This window comes from Haliotis asinina, chromosome 4 (assembly GCF_037392515.1).
Source record: "Haliotis asinina isolate JCU_RB_2024 chromosome 4, JCU_Hal_asi_v2, whole genome shotgun sequence".
In the NCBI taxonomy this organism is placed as follows: Eukaryota; Metazoa; Mollusca; class Gastropoda; order Lepetellida; family Haliotidae; genus Haliotis; species Haliotis asinina.
Window position 1 is genome coordinate 51,902,585 of NC_090283.1, and position 21,874 is coordinate 51,924,458.

The window sequence follows — 21,874 nt, forward strand, 5'->3', positions numbered from 1 at the left end:
TGCAATCAGTCGCTCCTGGTAGTATTGTTATAGTGTCTAATTCAGGACACCCATCGTCCAAATATTTCTAAAATCCCCAAACTATGTAACCAAGCCATATGAGACTTGTTTATTATTATTTAATCTGCATTTTTAATTTTTATCACTGCCACAATGTACAGTATCTTGTCAGCTACCTTGTTCCTCTGTCACTTCGGTTCATGACTGGGAAGGCTAACATCGTGACGTTTCTCGGTTCAGTGAGCCTTCCCAGTACTTCCAAGGCAATGTTACAGCTGAATGAACACAGTACGCCCCACTTGTAGGCGCCAACCAATTACAAAGAAATCAGGATTAACGTGGATGTGAGATTATATGTACTTATTTGTTTTAAATAAACATAATCCGATTTTATGTACACTGATGAGTTGTAAATAAACCTTTCACTGATGCATATATAGATATACATAAAGTTATTTACACATCGTCATTATCCGTGGTATCACATTCACTGTCACTGAGTTTAAGAGGTTTGGACACATGGTCTCTGTAGGCCACGCCCCCGATCATGTTGTTTACAATATTGTGCATAAAGTTTGGAATCGGGAATCAATGTTCATGTAACGCCTTTTCCTGAGTAGGCCAAGTTGACTAAGAGAAGTGAATTCTAACTGTGTATCAGCCATCACAAATATGTGCATGACAGCTCGGCTTCAGTTTGCAACTTACATATAACAGCATGGATAAATCTTCCTCCAATTTTTTTTTTATTTATTTTTCATTTCTAATTAAATACATTTTATATGCAAAGAAGATTATGACAATGTTTTAAAAATAGATCTCTTTACTCATGAAGTTTTTGTTTTTCAAAACAAGCGAAGAAGCCACTTATATAAAGATTAAAACAAGCGAAGAAGATTATAATAATATTCTGAAAAGATATCTCTCAACTCTCGACATGGTTTATGCTTCCCAGCCAATTCTCCCGTTACCATATCCACTCATATAATGCAACTCTCCATCAACTAAAGTTACACCATTGTCCATATTTTCTCTTTGTACCAGTTTGGGCACCAAACTTATACAGACAGAGGGGAGGTTATCATGAAATAATAATTCATACCAAAACTGACTAAGATTAATTGTAACCAGTACATTCCATACATTAGCATTCAGATATTATGAAAATATAAGTATAGAATATTAGTTTCATCATGTACCAGTTATAGCTTAGAGAAAGACTTCTGTCAAAAGTTGTAAAACTCATCTCACAGACACAGCATTTAAAAAAGTATAAATTATAACCACACGATTTGACAGATGTTCTACATAAATCCTAGCTTGAGGTATTCTGAATTTCTTTGCAAGACTGTTCAGTAAGGGTTATGTCTAGCAGTTTAATAATCTGCTTTGATGAGGTAAACATGTCATCACCCTATTAGATCGACATTATGCAAACACCAATTGATGGTCGTTTAGATCCAGCCCAGAGTAAGCAATCAAGCATCCAGTAAATGTGCCAACAAGATTAACGCCACTTAGAATAGGATTAAAAGATTAAGTACTCCCCCTGTCTGGTCACTGAAGTTGTTCTGGTAGGACACACCCCATTTTGTTTATTCTGTATTTCATTGGCTATTGTAGGTTACTTCCATTTTTGTATCAGTCAGCAAATCAGAATCTTTGTATTTTTTCAATTTTAGTTAAATAGTCTCCAACTCCATTTGTCGCTCAGAAGGGTTTAGACTTCCAACTCAGACCAACTCTAGCCCTCAGCCCAGAGGGTTGTACCGACTCTCTGTGGCCACCCTTGTTATTCTATTTCTTGTTAATAAAACTGTAATTAGCTTCTTGTGACTTCAGATTCCAGCATGACCAGCATGCCAGTTAGATAAAGGATTTCACTGAAACCCTCACTTGGACCTAGGACTCTTATCATAATAGTACTAAGGGAGTGAACTCTGTTGGGAAAACTCCACAACCCTGAACCACAATGACAACCTCAGTGAACAATGTTTTGATTAGAAATAAAGCGGCTAACAGCATAGTGAAAAGGAAAATAAGCATTATCTCCCTTGTATTATTTGAGAGTTAGACAGCACATTAATGAAGGGTAGAAACTATTTACCTAAAACTAGCAATACAATAACATCAAAAGCTAGGAACAAAATTTCAATTTTAAAAACACACTCAAGTCTAAATTCTGTCTGGTTGCTAATCCAACGGCGGATCTCCTATAAAATTCTGTTACTGCCTCATCAAGCCCACTATAGCCCCTTCTAACTTACAAAGCTCATCAGTGTCTACAGGCCATCAAGCCCAATATACCCCCTTCTAGCTTGCAAAGCTTGTCAGTGTCTACAGGCCATCAAGCCCAATATACCCCCTTCTAGCTTGCAAAGCTCATCAGTGTCTACAGGCCATCATGGCCTCTACGCTCCTGTGATCAGTTCCTCTTGTCCCAGACAGTATCCACATGCAAACTAGGTGGCAAAGACTCAATTATGGAACCCTCTACCAATGGAACAGTGTCAAGCTTGCGATTCTGCACAATTTGGTCCAACAATTGACTAAATAGGGTTTGTGCAGGGTTTGTGGAGTGGAGTCAACGTAAAAAGAAGTTAAAAATCGGGCAACATTGTGTAACAATGTCGTCAGAGAAGGAAACATGCATATGCTTATGATTTTGACATCGGGAAGAATTTATCATCCTGCAATTTTGTCATTTCTATGTTCTTCAAAGCATTCCATACATCCAAATATTTAAGAAAAATTAAAACATACATAAATAAATAAAAACAAGGAAACAAAAATAAAGCTTAAACTGTAGTACAAACATGTGTCTGTCTTTGTTCTTGTATGTCTCAAGCTGTTGCCTCATGTGGACTTGAATCCCTGCCCTAATCAGTGAATTGAGTTTGCACTCTTTCACTTTATGGTTAAAGTCAAAATGACACTTTGTATGCAATTCACAGATAGTGATCAATGTTTTTTAAAAGCAGGTGCAAATATCGTGTGTGTGAGCAGATGCGTTGTGGAGTAAAATATTTTATAGGAATTTGATATTTTCTCGAAATTTCATCATACATTGAACACATGACAATAATCTTTTCAGCGTTACCAGTTTATTTTACAATACACCAGTTCATGTATAAACAATACCTTTAAACAGAATGGAATATTTTGCAAAATCTCTTTACGAACAGTTGATTGAAGTAAGAGACTAATTTACACAAGTGAGTCTAAACTTTTGATGGGCAGTATATTAACGTTGAATGTGATGCTATGAATACTTTATTTACAAAACTGAAGAGACACAGTAGCATGACACATTGTTGACAACAAAGTACAAAACCTATTTGGTCGAACAAGGGACCAAGTTATGCTGAATCACAAGCCTAACTCTGAGCAGTATGAACATAGGTTTGACGCTTAATACAACAGGGGGTTGATGTGCTACATCCAAATATCAAATTATCAAGATTAGATTCATGGTAATAAAATACATTATTGAAAAAAGCCTGTTCATCTCCCCTCACCACCATCTTTGACAATATTTATGCTATTTCGGGATGCTATGACTGCAGTTTTGCATGCTCAACGACCATTCTCAAGCACTGTTGTTTTGTTTTGTTTCCATTTCAAATGATTAGGTTTCTGTTACAGAGTATTTGTTTCTGTTTTAGAAGATAATGTTGCAGTTTTGGAAGTTTACTTTCCTATTTTGGTGATTTTTGTTCTGTTTTGGTGTTCGGTTTTGATGATATGTTCACTGTTTGTATGTTAGGTCTGATGCAGATGGTGTTACTTCTAGTGCTTCATTGACAGGTTGCTGACTGTCAGATTTAACACTCCCACTTACCCGAGCTTGAATCTGATGGCAGCGCACGTCGTGTTGACTCAAGGTATGTTGATGGGACCCACCCCTCCAGGTATGATGTCAGGTGCTTGGCGTACCACCATCCATTGGTGCCCACCCTCAAGACCTCCACTAGATCACCCTCGTGTAGGCCCAGCTCGTTCTGGTCCACCGGAAAGTAGTCCCCCAGTGAAACAAAGTGTTCACGGTAAGAAGGCTGTGAACAAAAATACAAACATATTTGGACTATTTACAGTGAATGAGGACGAAAGAGACAGGGTCTTGTTCCGTAAGACGATCTTAGTGCTAAACTGTTTGTTTGTTGAAGGGTGCCTTCAGCAATATTCCAGCTATATGACATGGGCTGTAAATACTGTAAATCAATAAAATAATGTGAGATGCTTATTAATGAGTAAAATGTGGCAATATCTGAAAGGCATTGATACATGTCGCGTTATTATATTATGTTTTGCACTCAATATCGTCATTACTGTTAGTGTATATCAGACATTATATTATATCAACAGGTAAAATACATTCCAGGTAATAGTTGAGCACTATTAATGGAGTCTGACCACCCGTGTAGTTTGGTAATGTCATGACACAACATTAGTATTACGTCATTTTATGACATGACGACATGATCCATATATCCACTGTCAAATTGGTCATGATCCATAGATCCACTGTCAAATTGTTGTGTATCAACCATTACACCACATTACATTTCATCGTTTCTGAAACGTTCACTTTGATCCCACGTAAACTGTCTCTTCCCCGAAAATCGTAAGAACAAGAGGTTGTTTTGCACATTGGCACCCAGATCTATTGAATTACGATTATTGATCAACAATGGATGCTTGGGACCAACACTTATCTGGAATCACTATAGCTACACTTTAAAAGAACCTACCTCAATTTTGGGAATGTATTCATCATCATCCGTGTTAGAAAACTCCCCGCTGGACCAGCCACCCTCATCCTCCACGTAGTCGGGGGGACTTGTCGGGGATTCTGTTGGAGACACCATCCCAAGGCCAATCGGTACTGTTGGGTTGTTGTTGAAGGATTGTTGAGATTTCCAGTTATCTAGACTAACACAATTCATACAAGACACGATTACCATTCCTGTTCACCATGTCAAACACTCTGAAGAAAGAGAGAGTGCATTAAGTTTCAGGATGTTTTAGTAATATACCATCAATATCATGGTGGGGGACAACAGAAATGGGCTTCACATATTGTGCCCATATAGGGAATCAAACCCAGGTCTCTGACGTGATGAGCGAGCACTTTAACCATTAGACTACCCCCTCCTCTCCTTTCCCGAGTAACGAAAGAGTGAATAATGTTTCATGGCTGTTGGACAACACTCTAGCAAACACCCCAGTGAAGGACAGCAGAAATGGGTTTAAGTCATTTCAACCATGAGCCAGTACACTACACTAAACCCCAGTTCCAAATGACAGATATGTAGATACTAAAATTATGTTCAGTAGTTTATTGCATGAAGGAAAAAGGTGATATTTTGGTGTACTTGTGCTGTTGCATCATTTATTTGTGTATCTGTCTACTGAGTTGAATGAATAAAAATAAAAAAAATAAATAAAAAATTTCCATGAAAAAAATATTAAAAAAATAAATAAATAAATAAATAAATAAAAAAAAATGAGGATATTATTTAAGTGATCCTTGCATGGTTGTCATATATATTAGCATGGAAATATCTATGGGGAGGATTCACTTGTGTACCTGTGCGGAGTGTCTGAAGGATGTCGCCGGTGACTTGATAGATCTTCCTGAGACTTTTGAATGTGAGAATGATGTGCTGAAAATATACATAATGTTTATCAAACAGTTTACAAGATGAGCCTGCAACATTTTCAGGTTGTACATCACAGCATTTCAACTTCCAGCTCACTTCATTGACATTTATCACATTGGTCGAAACTGACACTGGCTTGGATAGCCTTCAATTCATAATCACAATGCTTCTGGTATGAAAGAATTATTCCCTGATCAAACAGTACCGACAGTTGAAATTCAAACACCTGTCACTATTTAACAAGTCTTGCATAAACACACAATAGTGAGCTATGTTATTATTTATCATTTATGTATTAATAACGCATGCTTATAGAGTTTGTATCTTTCAATGGAGCTGTCTTCTAATGGTGACCATTTTATTTGTTGAACTTACTTTTAATTTGATCGAACTGATTCAGCAAGACTTTCTTTACTTCCTTGATCCATGTGTCCTTCACCTCCATTGTTGGAGCCTGCAAACACAAACAACATATAGCAGTGGAGTGAGTCAGAGACTTAGTCCGTGAGAGGGTGAGTAACCTGGTGAGAGGGTGAGTGACTTGGTGAGTGGGTGAGTGAATTGGTGTGTGAGTGAGTGCGCTTGCATGAGTGAGTGGAATTGCATGAGTGAGTGACTTGGTGAGTGAGTGGGTTTGAGTGAGAGAGTGATTTTGTGAGTGAGTGGGTTTGAGTGAGAGAGTGATTTTGTGAGTGGGTTTGAGTGAGAGAGTGACTTTGTGATTGAGTGGGTTTGAGTGAGTGACTCTTTGAGTGACTTTGTGAGTGAGTGAGTGGATTTGTGTGACTGAGTGATTGTGTGTGACTGAGTGGGTTTGTGTGAACAAGTTTGAGGGGGTAAGACAGTGCTAGGAAACATCACAGTTTGCCCCTTTAATATGTGAAGAAATCCTTACGTGACACATATCTTAAACATTTTTGATAAAACTCAAGAGTCTGACACAAACAAACAGAGTGGGAACGCAACACATCTTTATAGGTTTCTCTGGTACAAAGAACACAATTCTGTACAGCAAAGTATCCCACCACACACAACAAACAACATCCATGCACTCAAAACATATTGTGAAAAAAAAAAACAACTCCAAAGTTTCAGTTTAAGTGAATTATAATTTTGGTATATTTCCATGAAATCAATACTGCAATGTAATTAAAAAATATGTAAGTACAAATACAAGAAACTAAACTACATTAATCTGATTTCTTTCATGATGACAAATCTGTTGCAGTGCAAATACTGATCCTCGGCCAGGAAAATCTATTTGAAGATTGCAATAAAGACGAAATATGTTGGCCTCAGACACTGATATTTTCACTACAGGTTTCACCAAAGGTTTCATCGTTTAAATCAACCTTTATACAAGGCTAATAATGCAGTTGTTTTTAAAGCAACCATGATTTCCAGTCAATGTTTTGATTTTATTCATCTGAAATGTTTCGAAATTTTTTCCAACACAGATGGGTATGAATAATGGACAGAGAGAGTGCCATGAGATCCATGTTACTGACCTGAATAATGTAGACCTCCTCCCGACCTCGAAGCCACAGTTCAAACTTCTTCTTGTCTCCCTTGATATTCTCTGTCAGTCCCACTTGTGACAACTAGCCAGAGAAATAATGGTGAAATGGTGAGTAATACTGCTTTCCTCATACTTTTTCAATGGTGAAATGGTGAGAAATGCAGCTTTCCTCATACTTTTTCAATGGTGAAATGGTGAGAAATGCTGGCTTCCCCATACTTTTTCAATAGTGAAATGATGAGTAATACTGCTTTCCTCATACTTTTTCAATGGTGAAATGGTGAGTAATACTGCTTTCCTCATACTTTTTCAATGGTGAAATGGTGAGAAATGCTGGCTTCCTCATACTTTTTCAATAGTGAAATGGTGAGTAATACTGCTTTCCTCATACTTTTTCAATGGTGAGATGGTGAGAAATGCAGCCTTCCTCATACTTTTTCAGTAAATACATTTCATACATCCTAATAATAAATTTAAACATATTTCATTCTTTCAAAATCAGGATCTGGCACAAGTTACCCAAATTAAGAATCCCTCTCTGAATAATTTTTGAATAGTCCTGTGACTTACATAGAGAATTTGTTTTTCCTTACATAGACAGCAATATTTACAATATTAATATTTTGTAAAATTCAAATCAGAATAACAAATCACCAATTTCCAAAGCACAATTCCACAGTGAATAACAGAATACAGCTTTCCATTATTTCAAAATCAGTCAGTTGTACATTAGTTTGAAACTTACCTTTTCTGAAACATTTTGTGAAACATCTTGTAAAGTTATAACTTTTTTACTAAACAAAAAGAGATTTCTCAAAATCCAAACATATGATGAAAGATCTTATGTAGTACCTTAGACCTGCAGGAAGGAATTTGTAAAGAACCAGGAATGTCTTTGTAAATTCATGTTTTTAATTACCTTCAATTTTTTCTTGAAGCTGTAGACAGCATCATCTGCGCTGTGGTTTTCTTCTCTTTTCTTACACAATATTAATGCCCTTTCATACAAAAACAAATGTCTGTGCATGGGTTTGAACCGCAAGTCTCTGATCTTGTCTTTCTTGTGTTCTGTCCATACACTAAAACTGCCATGCATGATTAGTCTCCCTTGTTCTGATAAATTTTCCTGAAATGGTTGAAATTAGAGTGAGTGGATTTACCCATCATAAGATCTATGGATTGAGAATACGCAATAGCAACATTTTGAACAATTATTAATATATAAGTCACTTCCATTTGAAAAGTAATGGCTTCCTACAACAACAAATTTTTTCTCTGATTTCATTCAGAAAATTCAGAAAATACCTGACGCATATTGGGAGGTTTTTAGCAATTCACAAAAGTCTTTGTCTATGAATGTATGAAATATTTGTCAGTTTCATGCTGAGACCAAACATTCTTGAGCAAATAAACAAGACTTCAGCGAGTTGGAGTTTTCAGTTTCCAGCAATGGACACATCCTTAGGTCACTTTTGCATAACAGACTATTAAAGAAAAATGTAAGTCAATAATATACCCCAAAAGAGATTTTGTTATATACAGCCCTAGTTGTCACATTTGGCCTTGGGTTAATTCCGGTGGTGTTAACATTGACAAGTTTCCAGTGTCGGTATATATATATACACAGTGAGGTACATTGTACTTTTTCTCGGTCTTTAGACTGAGATATAATTCCGTTATATGGCATTCAGAAACTACTACTGATGTTGTGTGCACTCTAATGCATATCCTTTTACCTGAGGAAACTTGTATTCAACTGGCGTTTTGACAGAGCTATTGCTTCGGCAATGTTATCTGTGGAGGTGGCCATATTTGATGATGACAATGATGAGTTTGTGCGCATTGTTCGTCGACAAAGTCATTTTTGCAAATTCTATGTTTTGAGCGTCAAATGGACATTTTCATATGTATATTGAGTTGCAAAATGGTCTACAGGTAAAAATACTGCACCAATAACAGATTAATATGTTTTGCTTGTTTACTGTAAACAAATTACGTCATGAGGATTGTGATTTAGCTCTAGTCAGTTAGCAGTTGTTGACATTTGTAGTTGTGGATTTTTTGTGGCGGATGCAAGTCTCTGTTTTCAGAGGAGAAGAAGTTTCTGCTCCCGAGATATTCCATCGGTACATACTGAGTGCAACACTGCTCATTTTTGTTTTCTATTTCAATGCTTTGCTTGAGACTTTCTTAGGTAGACGAATACTAGTAAAGCGTCCCAGAAATCTCTATGGGAGTGATGGTTAGCTGCACCGAAAAAACCTTGGATTCTCTTTGTAATCTATTGCTATAATATTTGACTATGGTGATTTTGATAAATTTACATATAATAAATTCTTGTTAATTATTTCAATTACGTGTTGTAAAAGTCATTTACTAATTGGCAAAAACTGTAATTAACTTGGTAAAAATTGAGAGTGTCTACAGAACCAGTATGCTACCTGAAAGAAATTTAACTTTCTCCTTTAACTCAAGAAAACCGTTACAATATTATCATCATCCTTTGTTATGTAATTAAAGGCACGTGCAACTAAACTACAAGATATCAGTAAGTCTGCCTACCGAGAAGCCGACGATCGAGACCTGATGCATGCTGTCGTTGAGGTATCGCAGCACACTCAGGACAGTGTCCAGGGCGCCCTGTAGTTGGGATTCTAACTCTTGATCCTCCCCTGTAAACCTCAGCATCTCCTGAAACAGGCCAAATTCACCTCGGTATAGTCTTATGGTCTGTCTGGATGTTACACAATGCTGCCCTCAGCAATATTGCGACTACATGATGGCAGCCTGTAAATAACTGACTTTATACCAGACGGGCTAGTGATTGACATCATAAGGACTAATCTGCACTATTGGGATAAGACAATATGTAAGTGAAGTAAGCAACCACATGATCCTGTTAGCTGCCTCTAGCGACAACCATGACCGCCTATTCTTGTTAGTAAGTAGCCTCTTGCGAGAACCATGACTGCCCTATCTTGTTAGTAGATTCTAGCAACAACCACGACCACTCAATCATGTTAGTAGCCTCTTGCAACAACCATGGTTGCTGTTACGTCTGCAACATTATAATCACGTGCTGGTTACTATATTTAGACTTGGATTCAGTGATGGTCTGAGTCTCAAAATTCCACAGAAATACATACAAATTTCAGTCAATCACTACCTGTTTACTATTTAATGATCCACTCAGAAAATGTTCCTGTTATGTGACAACAATCACTCTTGATCAGACAATCCAGTGATTAACATGATGAGCATCGATCTACATGACTGGGATGTGATCACATGCTTAAGCTAGGGCAGCAGTTTTAATCACTGAGTCCTGTATTGGTGACAAATACTGGATCTTCATTGATTCAGGGCTAAATATAGTCTAATAAAATGAGGACAAACTGAACTTACCTTGATGAGCAGCTGATATTTAGTAATTCTCTGTATTGGTTTCAAAAGGTAGGCCCCCAATGGAAGCTTGTGACCAAGGCGTCTCTGGCACTCCTGTTGTAGAAAATGTTAAGTTCATTTATATGTCAATCCACATTTAGAAAATGCAATCAATATTCAGAGTTAACATATTATCATGTGATCTCTGCTGACATAAGCAAGATCATACACTAAAACATCCTTCTCAATAGTCAAAAATCCTTCCTCAACTCCCTGGGGAGAGTATTGCTACAAATGACATGCACAAAATGTTCAGTCAGAACCCACATGGTACTGCTTTGTAATGGGGTCGTGTCTCCCACCACACAACAAGACAAATGCTGAATATATATACTACAAACAAAAAGTAGAGGCACACCCTAAACTTTTGTTGTATATAGTTGTGCATAAACTAAAACATGTTGAGGTCAAGTTAAAAGGAACTTTTTGTGTGCTTAATGGGCACTTCAAACAACATGTTGGAACATGCAGTGAAGCAACTGATTCAAAATTCATTGAGTTTGAGTGAAATGAAGCATCATCAAAAATAGCACCATGTTTGATTCAAATGCGAAACACAACAGCCTAGAGCATGTGGAAGATAGACTTTCCATGAAGCTAGTTGCAATGTTTTAATCAAACATGAATATGAATGACTAGCAGTCCACTGACACTCAAGTTTATCATTCTATAGACTCAAAGTTACAAACCCAAAATGCAACAAGGGAGGTAACTCTGAACCCATGACAGACGTTACTGTGAAAACATTTTGTGAAGTTTGCACCCAAAAAACATGCAACAAGGGACATAACTAGATAAAAAATTCTACCATGACCCGTTATGACAATGTGCAATGTTTCAGTTCTAAATCTTAAACAGTTTTTAAAAGAACTCTGTCCCTGCTGAGGTCAGACAGATGAAGTCAGTGCTCCAGTATCACTAGCCCTTCTTCTTGGTGGGTAAAGATAATTTTGCTATTTCAGCCGCTTCTTTCAGTACCCATTAAATTCAAATCTGAGTCTACTAGCGCTCACCTTAAAGAATGAGTTTCCATCTCCAATCTTGATTCGGAGATTCTCAGACTTGGGCTTGTTCTGACAGTAAATGCTGTACATTTGAAATTCTTCTTTCTGTAAACAACATGCAAGGCAGAGTATCATATCTTTTCTTGGTAAGTGTCATGCAGTGAGGTGGGGTAGCCTGGTGGTTAGTGTTTACACATAGGTTCAAATTCCCACATGGCGAGAATGAGTGAAGGCCATTTCTGGTGGTATAATTTAATGTTCATCACATAATTCAGGGATAAAAATATTCACTCAAACATACAGAAAAAACCCATAAAAATTAAAAATTAATGCATGTGTTATTTGCTGCCACCTCAGTGCAGGTGTGCTTTTTTTTTAAAAAACGGTGTTATTTATCCTCGAGAACATATTATCATAACTTATATGAATTACAAACTTGGTAACTGCATTTCTTTTCGTCGTATTGTATCCCACACAGTTAACCTTTGTAGATTATCTTGGTGATTATATTAAACAGGTGATTGAAATAATGATGATTCTAAATGTTCAAGTATAGACATGCATTATCACATGCATTATGTCTGCTTACCCTATTTACAAAACACTTCCCCATCTTGGCTGGTTCTTCCCGACAATCTGTTAACTCCTTCAAAAAATGTCTGCAACAGAAACACACAAAAAAAATGAAATGATGGCATCAAATTAAGGGTAAAGAACCCAAAGTCAGAATTTTGGTTGTATCCAGGCAACGGAATGTGGGAGAAAAACCTATAGTGATGCATAAATATGGCCAAAGCCATTTGCAAGGTGTATGGTGTAGACAAACCAAAAACGTATTAAAACCTGAATTCAAACCCCTGATTGTATGTTTCTGTCCTGTCAAGCAATAAGCGAGCAGCAATCAGAACGGTTAAAGCATTCACATGACATGTACCGTGTGCGAGGCCCATTTTCAGTGTCCACTGCCATTAGAGTACTGGAATCCAGTGATTGACAACATGAGCATCAATCTATATGATGATGTGTCAACCCAGTCAGCAAGACTGATTTCCTGATCCCATCTGAAGTCTGTATGACAAATTACCCGAAACATTCATCCTCAGTTTGAGTTGAAAATAGAAAATCCACAGGTTTTACATCTTCAAAAATACCTTGAATTGGTGTTTTAACTTTAACAAGTAATAAGAAAATATCTGCTTACTCTTGATGAAACTTGCATATCTGTTCAAGGTTTCCAAACAGAATATGTCGATTGCCCACCAACTCTGCGGGTATTAAATGCTGCATTGTCCGACTATCCATTTCTTCATAATAACCCTAAAAACCAACAAATTTCAAGAAATTTCATTTAAAGGATAGGGAAGATGAAAACAATTAACAGAAATATTGTTGAAGTTTATAAGACAACCTTGATTGCCAGAAGCAAACAAATACACTTTAAGTGTGAACAATATACATTTTAAGCCTGTATTATGAAACGAGACTCCTATCATGCTGATTCTGGGATTGGAACCACTGACAGCATGTCCTGTTATGCAAAGGGGGACAACTCTCTGCCATAAATTGTACAGGCATTGACCCCAGTTACTGGGTAAGCGTAGGGAGAATAAATGAATCAGGGGATTTCACAGAGAATGAAACTCATGTACTCACCTTTAGTATTTCTTGAAGCTCTCCAACATAAGTATTTTCTGTCTCAATGAGTTCATTCATTACATGCCTGTAAGTTAAAAAGAGTATGTTGGAAGCAAGCAATACTATCCTCTCCAACTTGTGTGTGGGGGATAAATATACATATCGGTGTATTCAGATGTGGCTAGAGTTACCTCCCTTATAATATACTCTTGAACAATAACATTACATTAATCCATTTGACAAAGATCTGCATGGAATTCACAAATCCATGTGAAAGTATGACCTATCGTCATCGTCATCATCATCATCATCATCATCATCATCGTCATCGTCATCACTGATGGTTTATTACATCAAAAGGTGAAGTTTCCAAAACAGAAACAATGTCTAAACTGTTTTTTTTTTCTATCAGTGTTGCCTTGGCAACAGATAAAGATAACTACAAAAAATATATTTGAATTATAATATACTTCCCCCATTAAAGGCACAATGTCAAACTTTTCTGACAATGTTTTGGTCTAATATATTTATACTGAAGCACTTCAGAAATCTATTGATACAATAAAGGACTTATTATCCCTTACAACTTGCCTGAAATCAATAACTGAAACAGCTTCCAAAAAGATAACACTTGCCATATATGGAATGTAAACAATTTGCTCATCGAAAATGTGGTGTCCTCAGTGACAACTTTGCCAAACTGGCCTCAAGTTGCGTTATCGGATAGCTGTAAAGAACCCTCCAAGGGACATAACTCTATGGGGTTCTCTTGAGAAAAAGTGCAGTCTGTAGAGGGCATGAGAGTTGATTTAATGCAACACTGCATTAATTCATTTGAACTTTTCATTTTCATACTGTAATCTTAAAGCATATGGCTGTATACAAAAAATTAACTGTTTCTTGGGCCCATTTTCTTTTTTTCTCTCAGAAATACAGCTTTCAAAGTTTAGCACATGTAAATGAGTTGTAGATTCACTCACACTTGTTCTTACAGACTATCATTAATACAGTGGACAAATGAATGATCAGGATGCAGCCCGATCAAAATTATTCTTATGAATGGCAATAAAAAATTGATACATGCAAAATTAAAAGTGATGATCATTAGATTTAGCCCAATTTTTTTCGGAATAAACATTATGGTAGCTCTGGTGGGGACTGATAGTTAGTATTAATGAGTGAAATGTTATACTGATGTTTAGAGAAGTGTGGCCTGATAGTTTACCTATAACATGGAAAGATTGTAACCATGTATTGCTGACCTTCGTTTGGCCTGTAATGTGTCCATTTCCGACAGGGAAGAAACTGACATTGAGGAGTAGGAACTGCGTTGATTGTGTGAGTCTGTTGTTGACATGTCTGACACCGTCAAGCTGCTGCTGCTCACACTGCTGGCGTTGCTACGGTCACCAGACAAGCTCAGATGCCCTGGGTGCTGGATCTCACTCTTGTCAACACGATGCTGTAACAGAAATAAAAATGTAACTCAATTCTACAATAGACAGATTTGTCAACCAAATTCTAGTAAAACCTTGAAATGTCAATAAAATGAGTTAACTCATTCACATATCAAATTATCCATGATTGGAATCCATATTCAATACAATAAAAACAGAAATGTCGATCTGTTGTTGCAGAAACCCAATACCAATAAATATGATGTTGTAAAAGATACATGGAAGCCGACAGTTAAAGGTCACATGCAACGTAAAACACAACTTTGCAGATTCTGGTACCTTTCGGTATGCACTTACCAAAACAAATCATAAAAAATGCCAATTCAACCTATAAAGTTGAAAAAAATGCGATGAAAAAAAAGCCAGCGTAATTGGAGTTCAAACATTTCACTAAATTCCCCCCAGCGCTGGGGGGAAAACTGGTTTCAACAGCTGTGCTGCGCTGCGTCCATAACGCATGCGCAGTGAATGGGTTCGCGGAGCTTGAAACAGTATGCATGGCCAGCATCTGAGGCCGTGAGCAGTAGTCTAATCTTGGTTGTGTACACAAACAAGTAAATAAACTTGTTACGTAAAAAAACTTGTTGATTGTGGTAAGCAGTCTCTGTCACAGAGAAAGCTCAGTGTCTGGTTTATTCACACCTAAAGGTCTGCCTGCCAGTCTGCTAAAGACAACATGCAGTACACAGCTTCAATCATTGACCACGTGCAATTTGAACTGAACACCTATCAGAGTATACGACATAAAGAAAATAAGTTGATTTATGACTCGTGCACCCGAGTCCCGTGTCTGCCACATTATGTAATTAGGCACGTGTGATACACATGACATGTTTTTATGTCTGTGAGTTGCAAACAAACTACATTCACTTTTTTCGGATGAGTGGATCTGACGGAAACTGGTGCAAACTCTTGTCAGTTTCAACTCCTGCTTTGTACTTGGACAAATGACAGATTCCAGCCACACAGTAGTTTACCATCTCTACTGACCTGATTTTTGATTGGATCCAGCACAAATTCAGAGAACATGTATTTTCAAAACCCAACATCTCTATATACATTCTTCATGGATAACGACTTGTTTTAGTGTGTATGATTTTGTTTGACAACAGTTTATGAATCCATACTGAAACGACGCATCAAGTACACAAAAAGAAGTTGTTATCCATAAAGAATCTTACTTTCTTCTGACTCGCTATACTACTAAAATGCCCATCAAACAGATCATCTTTCTGTACACACAATGAACCCTCATCATATCAGCAAATGAAACAGCCAATCAGAAGCCGTCGTTACACATGATTGCACATCCACCCGCTATGACTGGGTTCGGTCTCCCGAGGGCTTCGTTTCGGGGGAAGTAAGCCCAAGTACAAAATATTGCACTTTTGAATCGCGATTGTACGCTTATAATTTTGTTTATTTGTTTTTTTAAAAGCAGCAATGTATATTATATGTCATGAATAAGTGATAAATGTGTTTTAATTATGTTTGATTTTTTGGTTGCATGTGACCTTTAAGATTCACCTAGTATTGTCCCCCTTCAGTCACAGTTGGTGTTATCCCACTTCAGGTAAGGCTGGTGATATTCCTCTTCAGGTAAAACTGGTGACATCCCACTTCAGGTAAAACTGGTGATAAACCAATCCAGGTAAAGCTGGTGATATCCCACTCCAGGTAAAACTGGTGACATCCCACTTCAGGTAAAACTAGTGATAAACCAATCCAGGTAAAGCTAGTGATATTCCACTTCAGATTAAGCTAGTGTTATTCTTCTTCGGGTACAGATAAAAGCCAGGTCTTCAGTCAAAGCTAGTGTTATTCTTTTTTCAGATACAGCTCGTGTTATCCCACTTCATGTATAGTTAGTACTATCCTACTTCAGATAAACCTGGTGTTATCCCACTTCAGATAAAGTTAGTGTTACCCCTTTTTAGATACAGCAGGTGTATTCCCTAGTTCAGGTAAAGATTGTGTTATCCTTCTTCAGATAAAGTTGGTGTTATCCCATTAGAGGTAAAGCTAGCATTATCCCTCTTCAGATAGAGTTGGTCTTCTCCCATTTCAAATACAGCTGGTACTATCCCTTGCCAGGTAAAGCTTGTGTTCGCTTTCTTAAGATACAACTATGCTTAGTCTGCTTCAGACAGAACTCTGGTATCTCTCTTCAGATGCAAGTGATGGTATCTCTGTTCAGATACAACTATTCCACTTCAGATTCAGCTTTGTTATCACTCTTTAGACACAACTCGTATTATTCCTGTTCCGACACAAATGATGGCATCTCATTCTGGATTCAGGGTTGTTGTCCCTCTTAAGAAACAGCTGGTGTTATCACTCTAAATAAGATACAGGTGGTGTTAGCACTCTTAAGATACAACTGATATTATCCCACTGCAGGTAAAGCTTGTGTTATACCTCTTTGAGATACAGCTGGTGTTATTCCACTTACATACAGCTGGTGTTACTCCTGTGTGGATATGGCTGTGTTATACTACTTCTCATAAGCTGGTGCTATTCAAATTTAGGAATAGCTGATGTATTTCTCCTTACAAGACTGGTGTTATTCCAATTTTTTAAAAAATGAACAATGTTATCCAACTTCCAACAGGGGTGGTGTTATCCCACATCCAAGATAGGTGGAGTTTCGCCACTTCCAAAACTGGTGGTGTTGTCCAAAATCTTAATACATGTTATCCCACTTTCAGGAGAGGGGATATTTAATATATCCCACTTCCAACACAGCTCACATTATCCCACTTCTAAGACAGGTGGTGTTGTCCCGCTTCTTTGACAGGTGGTTTTATCCCATTTCTTAGAAAGTCAGTGTTGTCCCAACTCCAAGACAGCGGGTGTTATCCTACTGTAGGTACTGGGAGGGTTTCACCTCTGGATTCTCAACACCAACTGTCAGAGTTCTCTCTCTCTCTTTTTCTAGGTTTGTCACACAGAAATTTTAAGTCATAGGTCTCTTCATAATTTACTCCCATCAAAATATACATACAGTATTATATATCAGTTGATCTTATAATTTGCTGACTTTTGATTAAGTCAAATGTAGCAAAACAATATAGCTCATTGTAAACAATTTAGGACAAAATGATTGCATTACTGCTGTTCATTATAAGTAAGCAAACCAGACACATATTGCCAAAAGGCAAGGTAACCTCAACTTCATCAGATCATAACAAACATTTGGTAGCAAACAAACTTTACAGAATATGATTCATATTCATGATGCATATGATTTTAAGTTTTCACAGTTGGGGAAAATGGGAAAGCATATATAGATATTTACATCTCAGAATATAACATTACATTTCTCCTCAAGAGACAGTCTCCTCAGGACAAACTTTACAGAATATACATGTAAAGGATATAAGTTTTCATAAATAGAGTTCAAATGGGAAAGTATACAATATACATTCACATTTCAGATTTACACTTCATATTTCTGCTCAGCAGACAAACTAAAAACCAGGACACACATTTTCAAATATCTTCAATGTAAAACAATGTGGTGATTATTCTTCTGCAGTGCTATACAATGTATTTTCACAAGAATATTTCCAACAGTGGCTCTCTGTAGCATTCCCAAAACACTTAAACATCCACGCATAATAAAACACCAGCTGTAAGTGTGTAATTATAACATCTTGATTTGAATCCTTGCATATTCACAAATCTATACACTGATTCTAACACCATCTCTTCTGAACTGGCTCTGTTTGTTGTGTTAAGATCCACTGGTCAGGATTTCCAGTCCAGTTCTCACACTCATTTGTTCACAAGGGTTCTATACCATGACTACATCACATCTTCAGATTTGACTCCCTTAGTAATGCCAGGATAAGCTGGTTATCAGTCCAAGTCACAGCTCTGCATCAAAATGACTTACATTTAATCACACTTCCAGACTGTGCAATGCATACACCGCCTCTTTAGAGTTGCCTCCTCTACCAATGACAGGATCAGCTGGTCATAGATTCCATTTCTACGTTTACTCTGTGGTTTGCCTTCCACAACCATAAGATCTTCAGTATATTGCAGTGCTTAGTGTTGAAAGGACAAGAACAGCTGGTTCAGAGTTGCCTCCCTTACTAAAGCTAGGATATGAAATTTCCAACGTTTGAACTATGAATTAGTATGAAATTTCATTTTACTAGCAGTGTGTAACCATAGTCACCTGACTGGCTGTTCCACCAGGTGGCATTGATTAAGGGTATATATAAGGTTGGTGAATTTAAATTCGTTCTCTTGCTTGTGCAAACAAGACTGTGTATCTTCTATTATGTGTATTATGTCATGTAATGTGGTGTTTGTGTGATTTGTCATATTTTACTGTTTCAGGTTATCAGTTTGACTGGTGGATCGTGAGGGTGACGATGAATGGATACATATAAAGAGCTTTATCTAGCATCATGTAAGAATGTCGAGTTTTGATTGGTCCACGTGACTCTGATAAAATACCATGTACATCCATCACAATCCGTGAGCGGACGTATAAAAGTCGTGTAATCCCACTACGAAAGTCATATCACCCCGCTACGCCTCGGTAACGAAAGTGAGGAAAAGTGACACCAAGTCAGAAAAGCGTGCATCAACAAGCCTTTAGTAACATGTGGTGTGTTGAGGTCAAACAATCAGCTGGTGTCAACACGGCAGCAATGAAACCAATCAGGAGAAGATGTCTATGAATTTTGCGTTGTCCAGAAGTTTTGGCGCAGTAGTGAAAACCACATGCACTAAGGCTCCATCGTATACTGTATCAGGACGGGAGGTGTCATTGAATAGTTCAGTAACCACTTCACCGGAACTTCCAGCCGATTTGGAAGGTGTCAACTTAGACGAGCTCTTGGATTGTTTTCCTCTTCCTGACAATGCCCAGTCATCAAGGACCCAACCGGCAATATTTTCAAATTGCAACATTCAAAATGTTAACACTGTATTTTAAAAAATGAACAGTTTAAAGAAACTGAACACTCCCTTCGAGTGAACTCTGACTCGTGACCATGACCCGTAATCCGTGTGAACAGTGGCATCTCACATATATAAACAAAAGTCGATTCGATGCGTGTTGTTTTGTTTTGATTTAGTGAAAACATTCAGCAAGATAAATGCCTCCAGCTCGGGGAATACAACCTTACTCAGGACTGATAAAACCCTGTATTTCCCTCGACACGATGTGATAACTTATAATATGCTTCATGTTGGCTCATTGGGCAGGCAAGTGTTTATAAATATATGTAGAGCTATAGGTTGTATTCATCTGGTTTGGTAAGTTATTACACTGTATATTCATGTGTGCAAGAAACTTGTAAATATGTTATTTGGACATTGTTGGACTCGTAAGCCATAAAATCTACCCGTGTCATTATATCTTTTTAATCACAATCTTCAATTATTTCAAGTTGTAATGTTTTGTATTCTAAGTGTTCTTCTGCCTGTGTAATGCATTGTATACTATATCTATGCAAGATATATATCTATATCTATATCTATATCATATCTATATCTATATCACTGTATCTATACAAGATTGATGAGTAGTGTACACCCTCCAGTATAATGCAGTTATATTCGTAGTGAGAACACGGTTCCAGAGGGTTTTCACGTGTCGGGTTTCAGCATGCTTGTTATTATGTTTTGTTAAGTATACAATAATTTCTTTATATTCGAGAGTGGTATAATCTGTACCAAGCTGTGTGAAGTTCTGCTGAGCTTCGCAAAATAAATCAGTCATACCAGTCACAAGAGTATTCGTATTCAAGGAAACTTTGTTCTGTTGTGATGTTGTGGAACGAAGAGGTTAGAACTGCTGGTCACAGGTTCCATTTCTGTTTTTGGATCATTTATGGTCCTTAGTTCATCTCTACACAGCAAGGGTTTGCTGTAACCCATCACATCTCTGTAAGCTGTGAACACTTTTCAGAATGGAAATCCGACTCAATCAAGGCCTGTTGTAGTGTTGAATGTTGTAACATTCTATGCAGAAGCTTTCATTGAAATTGTAGTAATGCTGTGATTGGAAGGTCTAACGGGGGTAAGTCAGAACCATTGACCTTGCACTGCAATACTTATTGTACCTTGGTAAGAGCTTACTGTTTCACCATTGCAACTTACAGTTAACTCCCTCCTAATAAAAGTGGAAGAAACAAAGGGAGACAACTCATGGCTGCTTCATTATGGTACGAACAACCCAGTACTGTTGGTTGCTCTTGAGTCGATCCTATTTAAAACATGATTTGATCAAAATAATGCTGAAAAAGAATCGTACATTATCCGTAAAAGCTGGTCTACAGCAAACTTTCATCTCACCCGAGCTGACTTCTCCAGGGATAAAGGACTCCTTTTTGCAGTATCCCCTGAGACTCGTCGCTTCAGATGGGGGTCATAGTCAGTCGTGTCCAGTCGGAGTGGCGACACCTGGTGTGACGTTGAGGCAGGGCTCGGAGAAGGCTCAGGATGTACCGGCTGAATCGGCCTAGACTGCCGGGCAGCCATCTTGCATAGAGATTCTTTCCTCTTCTGACACATTCCTTGCACATCCTCCATTCGTTTGAGTACCTGCTGCACAACCGCCTGAAATCGACAATTGTATATTTTAATGTCAACAAAATTAACAAACATTATTTCCACTACATACAATCGCCTTAAATCAATAACAGTACATTTTAATACAATTAATATATCAAAATTTCAAAAAAATTAAATTTTGTTTTTGTAGAAATACTCTTTACTTGTAAGCTTGACAAGCAAAATGCTAACAATGTGAAAAATATGTACAATTTCATCACTGAACTTTAATGAGACATACCTATATCAACACCATACATACTACAATCCCTTTTCTAACAGAAAGTATGATGATACTGAAATGTCATCCAGCTAAGTAAAGTTGTTCATGTCAATATGCCAGCAAAAAATTGTCAAAACACTTTCTGTTTGTTTTGCAACAGAATAAGAACAAAATTAATAAACACAATCTGTACAATACAAATGAAACATTTCACGTATACTTGTCATCTTAATCATTGTTCGCCTTGGCTTAATGTTCAAGTCATCCATGCATGTATAACTTGTCATCACGAAAACAGCACATACTCAGAATAGTTTTAAAATATCACATTAACCACATCGATTAAATTCTCA

At 37.4% G+C, this 21,874-nt stretch overlaps 1 protein-coding gene across 3 annotated transcripts in view; it reads right to left on the reverse strand.

Moving 5' to 3' along the window:
* LOC137281661 (guanine nucleotide exchange factor DBS-like) overlaps positions 1-21,874 on the reverse strand; it is a 149,258-nt gene that overhangs the window by 12,856 nt on the left and 114,528 nt on the right. For all 3 annotated transcript variants that reach the window (XM_067813047.1, XM_067813045.1, XM_067813046.1), the window contains exons 12-25: positions 21,041-21,304; positions 14,528-14,727; positions 13,284-13,350; positions 12,832-12,947; positions 12,220-12,289; positions 11,640-11,735; positions 10,588-10,680; positions 9,745-9,873; positions 8,102-8,308; positions 7,172-7,264; positions 6,039-6,117; positions 5,591-5,666; positions 4,752-4,932; positions 3,842-4,055 (exon numbers count right to left, since the gene is read on the reverse strand). In XM_067813047.1, coding sequence (XP_067669148.1) covers positions 3,842-4,055; positions 4,752-4,932; positions 5,591-5,666; positions 6,039-6,117; positions 7,172-7,264; positions 8,102-8,308; positions 9,745-9,873; positions 10,588-10,680; positions 11,640-11,735; positions 12,220-12,289; positions 12,832-12,947; positions 13,284-13,350; positions 14,528-14,727; positions 21,041-21,304 — 1,885 coding nt within the window. The remainder of the gene's footprint in view (positions 1-3,841; positions 4,056-4,751; positions 4,933-5,590; positions 5,667-6,038; positions 6,118-7,171; positions 7,265-8,101; positions 8,309-9,744; positions 9,874-10,587; positions 10,681-11,639; positions 11,736-12,219; positions 12,290-12,831; positions 12,948-13,283; positions 13,351-14,527; positions 14,728-21,040; positions 21,305-21,874) is intronic.